The sequence below is a fragment of the Rana temporaria genome, chromosome 6, assembly GCF_905171775.1.
Source record: "Rana temporaria chromosome 6, aRanTem1.1, whole genome shotgun sequence".
NCBI classification, from domain to species: domain Eukaryota; kingdom Metazoa; phylum Chordata; class Amphibia; order Anura; family Ranidae; genus Rana; species Rana temporaria.
In genome coordinates, this window is record NC_053494.1 from 91,452,762 (window position 1) to 91,472,725 (window position 19,964).

Genomic DNA, 19,964 nt, shown 5'->3' on the forward strand with positions numbered 1-19,964 from the left:
GGTGCTTTGGGGTCCCACCACCAGGCAAGGGCCTCCTCCCCACAACCCTTGAATGGTGTTTTTGTGGGGGTTTGCGGGTGGGGGCTTATTGGAATCTGGAAGCCCCCTTTAACAAGTGGACCCCCAGATCCCTACCAATTCACAAAAAAATATGTCAAAAACAGTAAAAAAAGACAGGATAGACTTCAGGACAAGTCCTTTATTAAAAAATAAAAAAATAAAACTGTCCCGCAATGTCCATTCATCTTCTATCACACCGCCCGACAGACTGGAGAAAAAAGCTGCAATGGCTCCGGCTCCATGGGAGGCTCCCGCCGAGTGACGCTTCTTTTCAGTGATAGCTGTTATATAGCTGAGGGCGGGGTCACCCATTCAAATCACCAGGTGGCCCTGCCCTCAGCTATATAACAGCTTTTTTTGCTCCGTCGGGTGGCGTGATAGAAAATGAATGGACATCGCAAGACAGTTTTATTTTTTTATTTTTTAATAAAGGACTTGTCCCAAAGTTTTTTATTTTACTATTTTTGACACTTTTTTTGTGAATTGGTAGGGGTACAATGTACCTGTTACCAATTCACATGGGGGCAGTATCTGGGGGCCCCCTTGTTAAAGGGAGATTCCAGATTCTGATAACCCCCCACCTGCAGACCCCCACAACCACTGGTCAAGGGTTGTGAGGATGAGGCCCTTGTCCCCATCAACATGGGGAAGTGGTGTTGAGGTCAAGTGGTCTGGTAAAGTTAAGGAGGGGGGCACTCTCTGGCCCCCCCCACTTTTCCTGCGGCCTGCCAGGGTGCTTGCTCAGATAAGGGTCTGGTATGGATTTTGGGGGAGACCTGAAGGGTATACATTTTTGATTGTCACCACATTTAAGCCTCGAAAATGAATGCAGGGTCCATGTTTTTTGGCAACGAAAAAGAACCCTGCACCCACAGGTGATGAAGATTTCCAGATTAACCCTCTTTCTAGATTCTCAGTGACATAGTCTGACATGGCCTGGGTCTCTGGGATGGACAGGAAAAGACAGGAAAACACGTCAAAGGTTGGGGTATCCGGCAGACAGGGATTGTCAAAGAACAAGCCAAGGTCAGTAAACATAATCAGATCTAGAGCACATGGCAAGAAGCACACAGGAAGCCAAACACACAATATTGATCAGCAAGGCTTGGCTTTCAGGGCACAGGTTAATATAGTGTTTCCTGTTAGAGCCTGGGGTGGAGCCATGCTTGAGGGAAGATTACTTAAGCACACAGGTGAAAAGCGATCAGTCTCAAAGCAGAACACAACAGGGAGGTAAGAAGACAGACATGAACATTACTGCAGATACATGTCACCCAGACCATAACTATACATGAGCTATGAGAGATCCTATATTCCATCAGCAAACAACATTAAATTCATGTGGCTGAAAACTCTTAAAATAAGATAACTCAAATTAAAGAAACTTTACTATTTTCAGCTATAGCTTTGCAGCTATATAAATCAGAGCATTGATGGTCATTTTTCATACCTTCTACACTTTGTCAAGAGGTGTATACTGAGGATCACACATTTACTGATACAGCTGCACCTTAAGTGAACACCAAAAATTGATTTTATCGGTAAACTGAAATTTTATTAATCAGAATTTGAGGGGTGCTTCACAGTGTCGCTTCATCAAACCCCTTTAATGACCAGATGTTTGCAATCACAAGAGGTACATTTTCAATTGTAGCAACTTCTGCAGCATCTAAGCTCTAGCATCATTTACATAACAACATGTTATATATCAAATTCTTAAAGCACCAACCATGACAGTACAAATTACAGTCATTTTTCAATAGCCTGAGCAAGGTGCACAACATCAGGCACTTGGCCTGGCAACACACTGTGTTAGTTTCTGCAGTGAGAGAAGAACAGCATGCTTTTCTCTAAGAAAGTTGTTTTTTGCTGTTGAGAAAATATAATAGGATAAAAAGGATATATTTCTTACCCGCCATAAGCTGGAATAGGGGGAGGAGGTGCTGCTGCACGAAATGTGTTATAGACTGTACGGCCTCTACCTCTAAGGTGTGCACCTCTATAAGCAGCAGCAGCTGTTGCAGCAGGATAAGGAAAGCCAGGTACTGTAAAAGAACAGTAAAAATAGTATTAAATCTCCTGTTAATACATATGCATAGCACATGTACATATACAAATATTTAGCACTGTATAAAAGTGCTGTAGAATGTTATTGTGCAACACAAACAATATCTCGATGGTCTGATTTTTTTATGCAGTGTCTCTAATGTATCCATAAACATCAAATATATTAAAGAGTTCAAAGAAAATGTGATTGCAGACTATGAGATACTGAATTTTGTCCATTACACTTTTAACATCCTTTAAACATACAATAAAACCACTGGAATTCATAAAGAAAGTGGAAGTATTTGTCAGGTGTATGTAGCGCTTCTGGTCTCATTCCAGCATCCTGGTTTTGACTGTGTTACATTCTCCATGTCTCTCTGTCCACCTGCATGGTGATTGGTGTAGCCAGTCTCTGGGTGGAGACCAAACCTGATTTAAGCCAGCCAAGCCTACAGTCTCATGCTTGTGATAGTGTGTTCAACATTAGGGATGAGCCCGATGTTCGAGTCAATCGTAAGTTTGACTCGACATCGGGTGTTCGCCCCTTCGCCAAATTTAGAACATTTTAGGGCTGTCGCGGCAAATTCTGCAGAATTCTGCAAAGTACTGCAGAACGCCCCATAATATGTGGTAGCGAGGAACTATAGCATTGTGTATAAGTCCTTGGGGCAACCAAGTACCAGAAGGCATGCTTGCCTTATGGGAAAAGGGGCTGTTCTAGGTGAAGAATACAGGCGGTAGCTATAGAGCCTGTCCACCTGTGTTAGGGGTAAGCATGACAGTAATCAAATAAACAATTCCAGAAGTGAATGCATGTGATCATTAAGGAAGGGCCTTTTGTATAAGGCAAACTGAAAATGCCATACTCTTGTTTTTCCAAAACAGGAATAAAGGCATATCTTGCTAAGAAAGTTAAATCAGAAGAATTTAAAACTAAAATACCATTTTAGTCCACAAAAAGTGTGATCCCCACAATAATCTTAAGTATTCTGCAGACACATTGAAGGCGATTTATTAACAGCATCAACAAAGCTACCGTCCACTATTTTTGTACAGCTGGACAGGAGCTTTGTTGATGTAGGAGAACATACATTTATGGCCCCACACATTGACCACTCATGTGCAGCAACACATAAGGGTGCATTCACACCAGCAAACACAACCTGTCTCTGATTATATGTGAGAATCCCAGTGGAGGTTCCCATGATAAACTGTGGGAGGCAGTCCCATTGAAAGCATTAGGAGGTTGCCAGACTCCATAGATAATCATGGCCAAAAAAATATATGCAATCAGCTTAAGACATAAGTACAAGGCACTAATAATCATAGTGTGTCCATTTTAAAGGATAAGTTAACTTTTGGGAACATGTTACACGTTCCACTATTTTTAGGGTGGAACATGTAACATGTTCCCACTGCTGCAGTCCCTCCCCACTGCTTTTTCTCTCACTGTTACAGCAGTAAGGGGAGAAGTTCCCCATACTAGCTGTCACTTTTTGAAAACACCAGAGCTCCATCCACCCATCTTTCACGTGCTTTAAGTATTTTTAGGGATACTTATTATAGCAACAAGTAAAAGATATTGCTTTTTTTTTTCAAAATTGTTGCACTTTTTTTGTTTATAGCGCAAAAAATAAAAACCGCAGAGGTGATCAAATACCATCAAAAGAAAGCTCTATTTGTGGGAAAAAAAGGATGTCAATTTTGCACGACCGCGCAAGTGTCAAAGCGATGCAGTGCCTAATTGCAAAAAATTGCCCAGTCATTGGGCAACCAAATACTACGGGGCTGAAGTGGTTAAAGTCTATGGGATCCGAACTTGAAAAATCAAAAGTCCCCATTTTTAAGGCTTATACGCAAGTAACTGGAAATACACATAAAAGGATGAACGTTTTAAAAATCATTCAAAACTAAATGAGTAAGAAAGTCCCACATGATGATAAGTTCATCCTTTTATGTGTATCTCCACTTCACATAAGGGTTAGTGCTACATTCTATCCACCTTCCATTCAGACTATTTGTCACATTTTTATGTAGCAGCTTCCATTTATATCATCCATCTATTACTCACCAACCCCTATTATTGTTCTTCCCACCTTCACCGTTTGCGCAATATTTTCCCACCCATGCAAGTAACTGGCCATAAAAAAGGGTATGGGGGTCTGGGTATTGCCCTGGGGGGACATGTATCAATGCAAAATAAATGTTTTAAAAAAGATTGTTTTTGCAGGAGAAGTGATTTTATTGATGCTTAAAGTGCAACAATAAAAATGAAAAATTTCTTTAACTATAATAGTGCATAGTCTGCCTGTAAAGTGGTGCATCTGTAGCATGTATAGGACATGCTGTAGCAAGAATTACATTTCTAAAGAAAAAAAAAAATGAATGAAATGACATTTAAATTATCGACAATACAATACCATTAACAGCAATAGGAAAATGTAAAAAATGGTGTGAGGTCCCCCAGTCCATACCAGGCTATTCAGGTCTGGTATGGATTTTAGGGGAACCCATGCCAATTTTATTTTTAAATGGTTATGGGGCCCCCCAAAATACATACCAGACCCTTATCTTAGCATGCAGCCTGACAGGCCAGGAAAGGGGGGGGGTGATCACTCCTGAACCTTACCAGACCACATGCCTTCAAAATAGGGGGACAGGTGCTTTGCGGCAGGGGGGCTCTGCCCCCACCCCAAAGCACCTTGTTCCCATGTCATCCCCACAACAGCTTATTGCAATCTGGAAGCCCCCTTTAACAAGCCCCCCCCATGCGAATGAGTATTGGGTACATAATACCTTACCCATTCCCCAAAAAAGCATAAAAAAGTTCTAAAAACACAGAGACAGTTTTTGACATTTCCTTTTTTTAAAAACAGTGTTCCCCGATGTAAATCTATTGTCAATCATGACACCTGCCACACCGCCAAACCCCCAAAAAAATTGCTCTGCCATCAACTAAGGAAAACAGGGCCAGATTCACAAAGCAGATGCGCCGACTTAACTCGAGATGTGCGGCGTAATTGAAATTTGCGCCGCGCGTAATTTTGCGCCTGATCCTCAAAACGAGTTACGCTTGAAAAACAGTTTTTTTCGTCCTACCTAAAAAAATTACACCGGCGCTTCTTCGAGCGCAAAATACGCTAGACACGCCGCTGTTTTGATAGGCAAAGATGCAAATGAGGGAGATAAGGCGATCCACAAAATTAGGTGGGTGCGGCGAAGATTACGCCCTGTGCGCTTCTGTTAGTTTCATTGTGTAAAATTACACTTTATAAAAGCAGCCCTAACTTTACACCTGCCGTGTAAAGGTCAGCTAAAGCAACACCATTAAGGAAGAGCTGAGCACACACACTTGCAGGACAACAATCTGTATGCCAACATGCCAGGGGCATCCATGCGCATAGCTAGACTAGTGACTTTAGTAACCGAGGGTAACCCTCTTCTGAGGGAACAGCAGTCAGGAGACGCCTCGCAGAATGCATCTTTGCACAGTAAACACACACATTAATTATGTCACAATGAGAATGCATGAATGCACACCCACTGTGGTCCCTAGCACAGACACATCACATGCACATCTAATTGGATTAGATCCAAGTACCCCCCCCAATGGTACTTGGGAGCAGTAACGCCCCACCACGGCTCCATTTATGTCACTGTGCATTCATACACCATTCACATGGACCTGGGATCACTTCTCCCTGGTCCTGGGGATCCCTACTCCAAAACTGAGGGTGACACCCTTATTTAATCAGGAATGCCCACCCCCACATTCATACATCATTCACACACATAAAACAAATCATAAGTACAGTATACCAAAAAAAATAATAAAAATCAAAAATCAAAAGTACCCTGCAAAATTAACGGCGGCGGCGTGAGCCCACGGACACGGCCACGGCCAACCAGAGGAGCCTCCTGGGGGGTGAGCAGGGGAAGGAGGATCATCCTGGGGGGGTGGGTGAGCAGGGGAAGGAGGATCATCCTGTGAGCAGGGGAAGGAGGATCACACAACACAAGCATGTGATGACCGCCAAGGAGTTTGTGGCCACATCAGTGATTGACTCCTTAATTGTCCCCAGGCTGGCCTCCATCTGGCTCAGTGTCACTTTGATCTGAGCCAGATTGTGGGTCTGCCGTGCATTGTCCCTCTGCAGATTGCCCGGCAGACGCTCGGCCACCCCCCTGGTCTCATGGGTTGCCTTCCTGCCTGCCGCTGAGGCTTGTGGCCTGGGAGAAGGGGAGAGAGAGACCCGTGTGGGTTGAGGCCTGTTGGGGGAGGAGTGGGAGGGGCTACCCCTGATGGTGGCCTGACTGCTGCCAGCCTCAGGGGTAGCCTCAAGGGTCAACATATCCGATGCCAAAAGGACTTGCCTGGCAATGTCCATATCTTCAGCCTCCACCCCCTCATCCTCCTCCCCCTCAACCTCCTCATGAGGGGAGGTGTGGCCACTCCCCTCCCCTTGGGACTCCTGCCCTTCTTGGGACTCCTCAGCAGCCTCTTGTCCTGCGGATGGTGCAGCAGCCTGGCCTGATGGCCCAGCAACCTCCTGGCCATCTGTGGAGGACACAAAACAATCACAGGTTGGAGGATCCACACACTTGGCACATCTTCCCTTCCCCCACCCACACATGCTAATCACCAGATAGAAAAAGCCAAAACTTTCCTGTCCTCACAGGAGAATCAGATTGATAGCCAGGCAGGCCCACCACCTGCTGTGGGTGGAAACACCGGGCCACTGCCCATTCCTCCTAACTCAGCCTGATGGGGCAGGGTGCGCCTCCTCCAGTGCCCCTGACATGGGCATTGATCTTGGCCATCTTCTCACGGACCAGGCTCTTAAGAACGTTGATCTTCTTTTGTATACCACCGGGGGTCCTCGTCTCCCCCCCCGCCGCATTGATCTGATCCGTAATTTTTTGGATGATCGCCTTCCTCCTGGCCGGGGGGGGGGGGGGGTCCGGCTCTCAGGGCCATGTAAATAACACCCATATTGGGCGATGCCCCTAGCAAGAATCTGCTTCTCGATGCTCGAAAAATTGAGCTTCCGGCTCTTCGGTGCCATAATACACACCACTCAGCACCAACAAAAAACAAACACAACAAACAAACAAAAATACTCACACAACAAACAAACAAAAATACTCACACAACAAACACAAAAATACTCACACAACAAACAAACACAAAAATCAAACCACACAAGCAGACAGCTACTACAAATTCAAAAACAAACAGAAAAAAACAAACAGAAAAAAACTCTGAAAAAAAAAACAATCAGCAAAAAACAAACAGAAAATACAATCAGAAAAAACACACAACTACTACACTCTACTACTCCTCCAAATCTTTTAACTAACACGAACTTCACCAACACACACCAACAGACGATAGTAACAATGGGTGATCTATAGAATGCGCCCTAAAAAGTCGCCCACCGTTGCGCCTATGGAGGAGTGGATGATGCCTAGCTGCTGTTTAGAAGATAATAAGTGAACAAAAAGAATGTAAGATGATGAAACTCTCTAAGGAGTGTCAACAAATTAAAACAGCGCTATCAAATAACTGTGCATATTTGACTATATAAAATACATTACTACAACCCATATGTAATGATATACAGTGATAATAAACAAAATATATCCAGTTTAAGAAATAAACACTAAACTGTGACTGTAATAATAAACACCCGTGATTGACTTAAACGTGAAGTGAACGCACTGAAAGTGCAAGAGACAGTCTTTAAAAATAATTTAGAACGTGGCCAAACAAAGCAAAGTTCATGTGTATAAGGATCCTGCGATCTTCAAATTTTTTCAAAAACTTCCACCACACCCGACAGTGCTCAGTGACTCCTCCCCCATCAAATGGACACTCACCGGATAGGTATGCCTCACACTCTCGTGTTTTGGCACAAAAAACCTTATCAGATGTAGTTGTTCCCGTCAATAAAGATGTAATCCAAATATGACATCCAATCAGTTCCACATATATGTCAGAGAGAGACAAAAGAAGTGCAAATAGTGTGATACCATCAAAGGTTTAATAGCACACCAAAATAAAACTTCAAACAGTGCACTCACAAACAAAATCTTGTAAAACAGCAGAATATCACATCAAGAAACTCCTTCAAACGTCAAAATGGTGAGAAGCGGTCACGGCGGACCCCCGATCAGCGAGAAAAAGTGAAACCAATTCTCCTACTCACGGTGCCATGGACTTCTGTCAGAAGCGGCTGCACATCCACTTAAATAAAAAACTTCAAACGCACTCTGCATCCAAAAACGCAGCACTCACTAGTAAAATTAGACTGTATGGCAATACCCCGACATGTTTCGTTATAAAAACTTATTCATGGGACTAACCACACAGTCATAAATGGTTACCTTATATCTGATGTAGTCAGATCAATCAGCCTATCAGTCCTGGGCGTTTTCCCACTTCCTCCAAAACTGTGGGCGGAAGTAAACGATAATCCCAAACTGCTGTGGGCTGACAGCATCATCCACCACCACTGGCTGGTGTATAAATCAATCAGCCAGTGCGATAGGCGTGGCGCCAGTCCCCAGATACCAATAGGTGAGAGAGTATGTTAATCACATCCCCCAACAGCAGCAGTCTGAGCCAATCACGTGCTGCACAGCGCATCCCGCTCCGCCTACAACGATGGGCGGGCCTAGAACGCTTATGCAGCCAAAGCTAGGAGGAAGTCAGCGCCTCCTCCATTGGCTGGCTGTCTTACCCAGCAGCCACAGCGGTAAGCCGACCTGATAGGTCGAGCAGACGCTGCTCATGATAGGCTCGCCGCGGGGAATGGCTTCTAACAACACAACAGGGGCAAATCAGCTGTTGTATAGGCAGACGTGGGCGGCGGAAATGAGAGGAAAAAAAAATAAAAAAGCCGATTTCCGGGTGTCCCCGTGACCACGAATCACATCTACAGCACAATCATTACACTGTGTTTATATTGAATAGCCATACAACAGTTCCTAATTAAGTCATCAGCTGATATATATCAATCATGCGCTGGAGTATATCAACAAATACATATAAAAACATTTGTCACTGGATGAAGGCAATAGTCAGTTAAAATAAATTAATAACATTTTGCATTAGTACATATTAGTATCAAACGCTAATTGCAAATTCATATAAATGATTAAATATATATAATTAAAATATATCTAAAATATGTAAGAAATGCATTAAAAATGAAACTCGATAAAATCAATCTAAAACTGGAACTAAATACAAGTGGTGAATTAGTGATCGCTGAGCTGATCGCAAATGGTCACCGATAACACCACCACTGGAGAAGGGATTAATTAATAGCAAAATATCAGATAAATGAATAAAAGAGTACATATACTGAAAAGATGACAGAAAGGGTAATACTAAACCCACGGAGGGAAAGGTGTGGGTATGATAAATGTCTAAGAATTATTGATGAAGCAATTCAAGTCTACCTCTATATTCAACCCCCGCGGAAAAAGACATTTTAGCAAGAATATCCAGTGAGTTTCGCGCTGTGAAAGGTCACGGACTCTGTGTGACCCCCTCCAAGATGGGTAAACCACATCTATGCCACAAAATTGAGCAAGCGTGGGGTCCTGGTTATGTACCTTTTTAAAATGCATGGAAACGCTATGTTCCTCAAAGCCTTTTTTAATATTTGCTAGGTGTTCTGATATGCGGATTCTTAGAAGTCTTTTAGTCCTCCCAACATATAATAACCCGCATGGGCACCATAGCAAATATACAACATATGACGAGTTGCATGTACTGAATTCTTTAATGTCAAACATTGTGCCATCGGAGCTGGTAACTTTGTTAATTCCTTTGTTGTGTTCTTTCACCGTGCGGCAGCAAATACACCTTCTGCAAGGAAAGAATCCTTTCAGATCTATTTTCAATTGGCGATCAGGTGGATCCAATATTTTGCGGACCACTCTATCGCCAAAATTGGGCGCACGTCTATATATAAAACGTGGCTGCTGAGGAATCACTCCACCCAGATGTCTATCTCTGCTGAGGATGTGCCAGTGTTTCTTATATATGGTTTCAATTTCCTTATATTGGATGTGGAAGCCCGTCAGGAAGCTCCACTGGTGTTCATTTGTGGATGGTTCTTCTATTTTCTTCTTAAAACAGTCTTCTCTTGGCTTCTCTGCGATCTCTTGAATCATTGACACCAGGTTGATCTCATCATATCCCTTTTGGGCAAATCTCTTCTTCAGTACATTCGCCTGCTCAAAATAATCTGAGTCATCAGTGCAGTTTCGGCGCACTCGGAGAAATTGCCCTTTAGGGATATCACCGTCCCATCATGCTCCGGTAGGTACCCACGTGGTGGGTGCACGTGGGTAGGCACCCACCACGTGGGTACCTGCCGGAGCATGATGGGACGGTGATGCCTATATAAATGGGATGCAAGGCGCGCTTCCATCATTGCAGTGACAAGAGGCGACGTGTCAACATCGGAAGAGGGGAGAAGAACAGAAGAGAAGAACCTGACGTCACAGAAGACCGTGATGGCTGCCTGCTACTAATTGAGCTAACACACGAAGATAGCAGGCAGCCAGCGCTGAAGAAGAAGGCACCGGACAGCTGCAGAAGAACCGGGGTGCGCCGAGTCAACAGCGGATAGCGGCGAGGATAGAAGAAGACCCCCGGAGAGCGGAGAAGACCCCCCCCGGAGAGCGGAAGAAGAAGCCCCCCCCGGAGAGCGGAGAAGACCCCCGGAGAGCGGAAGAAGAAGCCCCCCCTGGTATTAGAGCTAATAAAGAAGACAGGGGGGGCCTCCGGAGCAGACTAATAAATTATTTTAAAAACCCTTGTGTTGTGTGTTTAATAACTTTAACTTTTTGCCTCCAGGTGAATGGATAGGGGTACGATGTACCCCATATCCATTCACTTAGGGTGGGGGGCCAGTATCTGGGGGCCCCCTTATTAAAGGGGACTCCCAGATTCCGATAAGCCCCCGCCCGCATACCCCGACAACCAACGGCAAGGGTTGTCGGGAAGAGGTCCTGTCCTCATCAACATGGGGACAGGGTGCTCTGGGGTGGGGGGGCCCGCAGTGCGCCCCCCTGCCCCAGAGCACCCAACCCCCCCATGTTGAGGGCATGCGGCCTGGCACGGCTCAGGAGGGGGGGGGGCGCTCGCTCGTCCTCACTCCCATTCCTGGCCGGCCGGGTAGCGTGCTTTGGATATGGGTCTGGTATGGATTGTAGGGGGACCCCTACGTCGATTTTTCGGCGGAGGGGGGGTCTCCTTACAACCCATACCAGACCTAAGGGCCTGGTATGCTCCTGGGGGGGGGGACCCATGCCAGTTTTTTCTTTGAAAATTGGCATGGAGTTCTCCCTGTCAGGAATGCATGCTGAGCGACGCTGTGATTTTTTTTTATAATTATTTGTTTTCCCGGCGCGTATATTTTTTTTCACCCGTCGCAACTTTAGTGTCCCGTCGCAATCCACAAAGCCCGGCGCCAATTATGTTTGCGCGCTGCACGTCGGGAAAATTACGTCACACGCATGCGCAGTATGGCCGGCGCGAGAGCGCGCCTCATTTAAATTTTAAACGCCCCCCGGAGAGGAGGACCGCCTTGCGACGGCGGCACTTAAGTTACACGGCCTGAAATTTCTAGGTAAGTGCTTTGTGGATCAGGAACTTAGGTAGAAATTTTAAGTCAGTGTAACTTAACTGCTTAAGTTAGGCAGCTTTTTTGGGAATCAGGCCCAATGTTTCCTGTTAAAAACTTGGCAGACTGCCCAGATATTTTCTTTTGACAGCTGAAAGTCTCTCCACTTGTTATATGAAAGAATCAGCAAACTCTGCATTGGAGATCGTCAGGGGGGTTGAATCGACATCACAATTTTTTTAATGATTAATTGTGCAGCTCTAGCACGGTATTTGCGCAGCAATTTTTCAAACATGTTTTTTTGGAAAAAAATTTCATTCATTAAAAAAACAGTTAGTTAGTTAAGTTAGCACAATTTTTTTTGGTATCCTAAGCGATGCTTTACATTTTTTTAGGTTACATGTTTAGAGTTACAGAGGAGGTCTAGTACTAGAATTATTGTTCTCGCTCTAACGATCGTGGTGTATGTAACCTGTGTGTATCTGGCTCTGATACTACCAGTGCCTACCCAGCCACTGACTAGTATCTCTCCCCAGCCTGTCCCCACACACCCTCTCACCTGCTGACCTGTGGATGGGGGAATCACTCCTGCAGTGTTATTGTGTTCTGCCAGTGCGTACAATGATCAGTGTTGCTTACTTTAGTTGGCAGCACTGATTGTTTTAAGAAAAAAAAAACAGGCTGGTTGTACTCAAGTTGATTAATAGATTGACTTGTGTAAAACCAGCTAGCCCATACATAGATTGACTATGGCTGGTCTCTGCATAATTTCAATCCATGTATGACCCGCTTAACCACTACTCAGTCCCTAAATATCCTTCCACTCCTGTACATAGTGCTCACTGTCATACTCTCCACACTTCTCTCCTATACATAGTACTCACTGTCATACCCTACACACTCCTCTCCTGTACATAGTGCCCACTGTCATACCCTCCACACTCCTCTCCTATACATAGCGCCCACTGTCATACCCTTCACACTCCCCTCCTGTACATAGTGCCTGCTGTCATACACTTCTCTCCTGTACTTAGTGCCCACTGTCGCACCCTCCACACTCCTCTCCTGTACATACTGCTCACTGTCATACCCTCCACACTCCTCTCCTATACATAGTGCCCACTGTCATACCCTCCACACTCCTCTCCTATACATAGTGTTGACTGTCATACCCTCCACACTCCTCTCCTATACATAGAGCCCACTATCATACCGTCTACATTCCTCTCCTGTACATACTGCCCACTGTCATACCCTCCACACTCCTCTCCTGTACATACTGCCCCATCATACCCTCCACACTTCTCTCTGGTATGTACTACCCTCTGTCATACCCCCTCACTCTTCCTGTACATACTGCCCATTGTCATACCCTTCACACTCCTCTCCTGTACATAGTGCTTTTTTCCGTACCCTTTGTACTCCTCTCCTGTACATAGTGCCCACTGTTAGACCCTCCACATTCCTCTCCCTCACCTGCACATACTTCCCACTTATATACCATCCATACTCCTCCCCTATGTCGCTTACCCACAAAAACAGTTCTTTAAAATTATACTGAATATCCTCAATGTTACCAGCTCTAGAATGGACACACTTTTGTTAGTTCAACTAAAGGAAATATCAGTTCTCATATTTGTTCTGCCCCATTATTAGTACTCATTTAATTTTGTGATTACTACTATGATGTATAGAGGAACATCGGGGATCTCAGCTACTCTAAATATAGCACTTATATAAAAAAGTGGCCCTGAAAATATTTTTTAAATGTTGGCAACTGTGCACTTAGGCACTGCCCAAGGGCCACCGTCCACCGGGTCAGTAGGGGGCCCCATGAGAGGCTCCTGGGATCCTGTGATAATAAAGCGGTAGTAAACTTTCCTGACATTACTACTTTTTAGAGGCCCTGGGGTAGGTTATGCCACAACGTACAAGTATGCACAGCATATTAGCACATTAGTGTGTACACTTCAATTTTCAGACTGAGCCCTCCAGTGCTGCGCTGTGATGAATCAGGCGGGGCCTGGACACTTCCATCTTCACCCGGTCTTCCTTCTGGGTTCTGTGCCTTTGGTCACTTGCCTTGGCTGGGCTGCGTTCATGTCATTCCCACGCATTTATTTATTATTTATTACACCCCATTCACACCTCCGCGACAAAACGCCCGACGCCGGCCGCTCGTGCCGCTGGAGGGGAGAATTCCCATTGCTGTCTATGAGATGGTTCACATCTCATAGACGCCGTACACCTGCGGCATGAAAAAAAGTCCCGGACCCTTTTTTTCAGGCGGCATTGGCGTTCGGCCATACAAAGCAATAGGAAGGATTTGTAAAAAAAAAGTTACACTATTCGCGGCAAAATACGCCGCGTACGCGGCGTTACTTGTCGCGGAGGTGTGAATGCAGCCTAAAAGGCCCCCCCAAAATCCTCAGCACCAGGCCCATGATGTTCTTAATCTGGCCCTGGGTGCAGGGGCAGAGTGCTGGGGCCGCGTAGCAGCACACTGACAGGCACAGGCGAGACTCAGGAGAAGCAGCAGTGGTCGGAAGTCTGGGCTGTGGGGCGGGCTAACTGGACAGACAGCATGTCGCACGAGTCGGGATCCTGGACCTCGTGTGTGGGGAGTGGCGTGTAATGGAAAGGATGCCTCATGAGTCGCCTGCCCTCCTCCTTCGCCCCTGTCTCCAGCGTTCATTTACTCGCTGCTGTGTCAGTGTCACCGCTGGAGTCTAAGTCAGGAAACGTCTTCCTCATAGCGAAGTGGAAGAGTTCACAGTCTCCTAGACTTCACAGTGCAGGAGAAGAGCCTCAGGCAACCTGCCGCCTGCCCCTGCGTGCCTCTAAATTTTGCGCCGGGGGCAACCTCCCCCTGGCCCCCCCATACTACGCAACTGGTGGCAGTTGATATATCCAGGTAGAGTTGAATGCAAACCCCATCTAATTTGATATCAGAAGTGTTGCGAGATGCACAGAGAATTTCCTCTTTAATGAGAAAGTACTTCAGACACAGAACAATGTTTCTTGGAGGCTTCTCTTAAGATGAATTCTGCCACAATGCAATGTCGCAATGAGTGGAAAAGCTTCTTAACTGTTGTTAGCAAGTCAGTAACAGTTTTAGGAACTCCCTTCACATGCAGATTTTTACACTGGTTTCTATTATCTAGATCTTATAGATGTGCCTGGAGCTGCGTCACTCTGCCAGAAAGAAATTTGGGATCTTTTGCAGATCTAAGAAAGCCAGCTGCAGCTCGTCATGCTTTATTTCAAGCAGATCTGTTCTGCTAACTAGAGCCTCCAGTTCCAGAGATAGGGTGGAGGTAGATTTTCTGAGTTCTGTACGGAACTTATGGGCAAGCTTTTTATACATTATACACAGACTATCATCCAAATCCACTTTAGTTAATTGAAGGAAGTACTCACTGTCCGTCCCAAAGTATGTAGGGGAGGCTGCAACTGTTTGGGCCTGTTGAAGGCTCTCCCAGCTGGGCACCATCTTGGGGCATCTTGCTCTGTTCCCTTACCGAAAAAGAAATGTGTTGTCAGGGATCTCTGGGCGGGTCTTTTGCAGTGATTATTGGGCATCAGCATGCGCTGAATATTCCACTAGGGGTGCGTGAGGCAAAGGGCTTGATTTAGGTGCTTTGTGGCCCTAGGGAAGAGCTAGAGGCTTCCACTTTGCACTTTGCATGTCCCCCCCAAAGGTTTTTTAAAGGTATGGTATGTATTTTTGGGGGTCTCCATGTTGTTTTTTTACAAGTAAAAAAGCCTAACAGAGAAATGTAACTTACTGACAATTTCAATGGATTCTTTTTAGTGAAAATCACATTTACTAGCTATCCTAAGTATTTGTATACAGTATATGCATTATATATTGATACAAAACTGCTTGGATTGCATGCTACTGTAATAAGCATTAAAGATTACTCAAAAAAAAAAAGAATTAAAAAAGCCATAGTGCACACTGCATTGGAAGTATCACATTGGGCCTGCAGAAAAATGCATGCCATGGCCATGGCAAGTGCATGCATAAGATTTCATAAGCTGCTGCTTGGAATAGAGGTTAGAGTGATATTACTTATGTTGTATTTTTGGCTAAACACATTGATTCATTGATTTTGATTAATAACGCTGCTTCATATAGATATGTGCATGCTTTTTAAATACATGTTTAAGTGTATAAACCCAATCCAATATTTTAAAGTTTTATATGTATTAATTACAATGTAAATGCTTGCTTGCTGATGGTAGTCTGAATATGGATCTCTGCTTTTACTTGAATAATTCATATGACATAATACATTTTTAGGTTGAAGATGTACATGTTTGAAACCTTTGGGAACTATATGGTGAATATTATCATGGTGCCTGGGCCGCAGCTCTGTGTTTAAATGGACACATGGAGCTGTAGCTTGAACCGTGTGCCCCCACTCAACGGGAGGGGCCAGGAGCGCCAAAGAGGGGCCTGAGAAGAGAAGTGCAAAACCACTTACGGTAACTGAGCAGGTAAGTACAACATGTTTGTTATTTTTAACACAAAAAAAGTAACTTCTCCTCCCATTCTGCTGCCCAAGCTCCCACCATGATTTACATTCCCTATTTAAAGCGTTTGTTACCTTAAAAAAATTAAAATAACAATCCTGTTCCTTTAAAGCATGTTATACAGCACAGTGCCCTCTGTAACACCTGAAATACCTAGCTGATCCTGCCTGGTTCTGCCCTCCACTCTGTAGACTGACCACGTTATATCACTGCTACTGAGCCCTGGCACCGTGGTCAGTTAACATGCCTCCGTCATTCTCAGCTCTCCTGTCTCTCCTCTGTCCTCTCTCCCCATCCCTTCCTGGCTGTCTGCTCTGTGTCAAGTACCCGCCCCCTCCCCTCCTGCTGCTGAAATAACATTTAAAATAGTATATAATCATGTGTGTTTGCTAATGTCAGAGTGCCACTTAGTGCTCATGTGACCAGCCGGTTCTCTCCTCCACTCCTCCTCTCGTCCCGACTGACATCAGCATGGGAATCTAGACCCGCCCGCTGCAGCTGTCAGAAGGGGAGTGAGCCGGCCGGTCACGTTAGCCCTGAGCAGCGCTCTGAAATCTGGTTTATACTGCATTTTTTTTTTATAAATCAAAGAGACAGCAGCACACAGCATTAGCAAAGACACATGATTATATAAATTTAAATTATTTTACAATCACTTTAAGTATTCTGTCCTCTATCTCCTATTGACTTGACAAAGATGTGGATGCCTCAAAATACATTGCCATGGCAACAGGGGAGTCTTTACCTAACACAGTGATAGCAGCATCCCTTTAGGTTTTATGATTTTATTCTATCACTGTTAGTCACAGGAAGCGGATGAGAGAGGTACATCAAGAGCACTCTGAGGGGCTATGGAAATGTACAGCTACAGTATGAAATCTGAGTGTATATTTGTTTTATTAAAGGTGTTTCTTTCACTTTGCACAGATATTGAAGCGATCTATCAGAAGCACACTACAGCAAACTGTGTATGGACCAATTCTTTAAACTTTTTTACAGTTTAGGCTAAAATTGCAAGTTTTGTGCCTTTGGCATGTTGTGTGTTTTATGTCCTTCACCAGCCTCTATCTGGTGTCCATAACAGCAGCTACCTGTTTTTTTTTTTTTTTTGTGCTAGCAGATGGTAATTATGTGTTTTTAACTTAAAGCCATACATGGATTGAAATTAATGATTCCAGTGTCACTTCCTTTTCCACGCTAACATCCGGTCCTTACGCGTTGCATCACGCCACGTGACTTCATCAGAGGACTGTGAGCATTCACCTTAAAGCGGTAGTTCACCCCCCCCCGACACATTTTACCATCGAGACAGGCATTGTAGCGCGAGCTACAGTATGCCTGTCCCGATTTTTTTAACCCCGGACTCACCTTGCAATCGGAGATCGTATTTTTCGGCTCCCGCGGGGAATGGGCGTGCCTATGGAGAGGGAGGATGATTGACGGCCGGCCCTGGCACGTCACTCTCCCCGAAGACAGCCGGAGTAGGTCTCGGCTCTTCACGGCACCTGCGCACAGGCTATGCGCACGCGTCGTGAAGACCAAGCCTATTTCGGCTATTTCCGGAGAAGCGTGACGCGCCAGAGCTGGCCGTCAATCATCCTCCGTCTCCATAGGCACGCCCATTCCCCGGTATCTTCAATCTACGAGAACAAGGTGAGTACGGGGGTAAAAAATTTGGGACAGGCATACTGTAGCTCGCGCTACAATGCCTGATTTTATGGTAAAATAAAAAAAAATAAAACATTTTTCGTCGATAGGGTGAACCCCCGCTTTAAGGAGGACCAGTTATAGAAGCACTGTTTTGGCACTTTATTCGCAAGAACTGTCACATTTATTCAGCAAGATCACCATTATTTATTATTCAATATTTTTATTATCATCATTGTTGTTTTCTTTTTGGATTTGGAATTCATTGGACACCGTTTTATTCACTTTTCCAGATAGGCTTTTTTAGCAATTTTTTGTCACGTAGGAGGTCGCGCTTTTACTTTATTGTTTGTGCTTATGTACACTTTTTAGATTGAGCAGTGATTTCATTTTACCATTTTGTATATTTATATTTATTTGATATACATTTTTTATCATTTTATTCACTTGGTAAGTGCTAGAGATTACACCTTTACATAATGTGTATTCAGGAATCTCCCCCACCTTTCTGTAGTATTTTAACATTGAGAACTCCCCCTTCCCCCCATCAGAATACAGTGATCAGAACTGCAGCCATGAGCTGCAAGCATTGATTGAATGCTGGTTTTCCAGCAGGACATTTAACCTTCTGTTGAGCATACATGGGTACACACACTGCAATTTGGCCAGTTCCTGCCAAACCAGACACATTTTCATACATAAATACCCATATTGGGTATAATGCATCTAATAGGTGTACAGAGAAGTTGTATTGTATCTGTTAAATGCATTACATACCTGTCTATCCTTTTCAGTATTGGATTTACCCCCAAAAGGATTTACCCCCTTAATGACCAACATTGTACCCAAACAGAAAATTTATATCAAATACTTATCATAAATTCCCTTTTAAGATGGACTCCATGGCAGCCTACATGTGGGTAAATCCTGCCCCCTCATACCTCATAGGACCCTTCTCCCATAAATCTTTGCTCTGGGCCAGAGGCCGTGTTCCATATTTAGCCTACTCCAGCCACTGGGAGGGAACTCCTGCTGCCATGGAGTCCATCAGGAAAGGAAAATTACGGCAGAAATTTGATATAATTTTTTCAGTTTTCCTGACAGACTCCATGGCAGCCTACATGTGGGAAATAACTAGCCATACACACCTGGGTGGGCAGAGTACTGGACAAAAGAAAAAGGTTTATTTGGCACCATCAACAGACAAGATACGTAAACCAAATCTAACAGAAGATAACGAGGCTGGCTCTACACAGCAGTGTGCCATGAACGTGTTAATTGAAAACCACAAGACTTGCAAATAACTTCTGGAGCCACGTGACGTGACGTCGCCCATGATGAAGATACACTTCTACTAGAAAAACAGAAATGGAAGGCGAGCACACCTAGTGCATTAACAGAGATCATTTAATAATACGATTTTTTTGTGTAAAAGTGGGTACTCACAAAATGCAACTAACAAAAGGCCATAAACACAGTGCATGGACATGCACAGAACACAGGGTACAGCTAATGCGTTTCGGGGGTGCACCCCTTCCTCAGAACTAGGCTAGTCTCGCACACCATGGGCAAGCGTTTTTATAGGGAATGGTGGAATTGAAAATTGTGTATCAAAAAAGCCACTCCTTCAAAGGGTTGGAAAAAAAATTAGTTGCACGAATATAACAACATAATTTTTTTAAAAAAGCATTATGAAAAAAAATCCATCATAAATGCACCAATACATAATGATAATTTGTTCAAATTCATGATACAGAGGAACCTCTGATTGCGAGTAACACAGTTAAAGAGCGTTTCGCAATACGAGCACTGTGTTTTTAAAAATCCTAACTCGGTTTGCGAGTGTTGTCTCGCAACACGGGCAGGATTCAGGTCAAAGCAGTGTTCAGTACCGCGTTTGGCCCGAGGTGGAGCCGGAGCCAAGTGGAGCCAAACGACGCTGATCCCAGCCGATCGGAAATGCTCGGAAAGACACGGAAATGCTCAGTTCCCAAGCCTTTTCGGGGTTTGCCGAAGTCAGTCGAG

The 19,964-nt window shown here is 44.5% G+C and overlaps 1 protein-coding gene across 5 annotated transcripts in view; it reads right to left on the reverse strand.

The window, feature by feature from the left end:
* RBFOX1 (RNA binding fox-1 homolog 1) overlaps positions 1 to 19,964 on the reverse strand; it is a 1,331,074-nt gene that overhangs the window by 259,130 nt on the left and 1,051,980 nt on the right. For all 5 annotated transcript variants that reach the window (XM_040356987.1, XM_040356988.1, XM_040356986.1 and 2 more), the window contains one exon: positions 1,973 to 2,105. In XM_040356987.1, the coding sequence (XP_040212921.1) occupies positions 1,973 to 2,105 (133 nt within the window). The remainder of the gene's footprint in view (positions 1 to 1,972; positions 2,106 to 19,964) is intronic.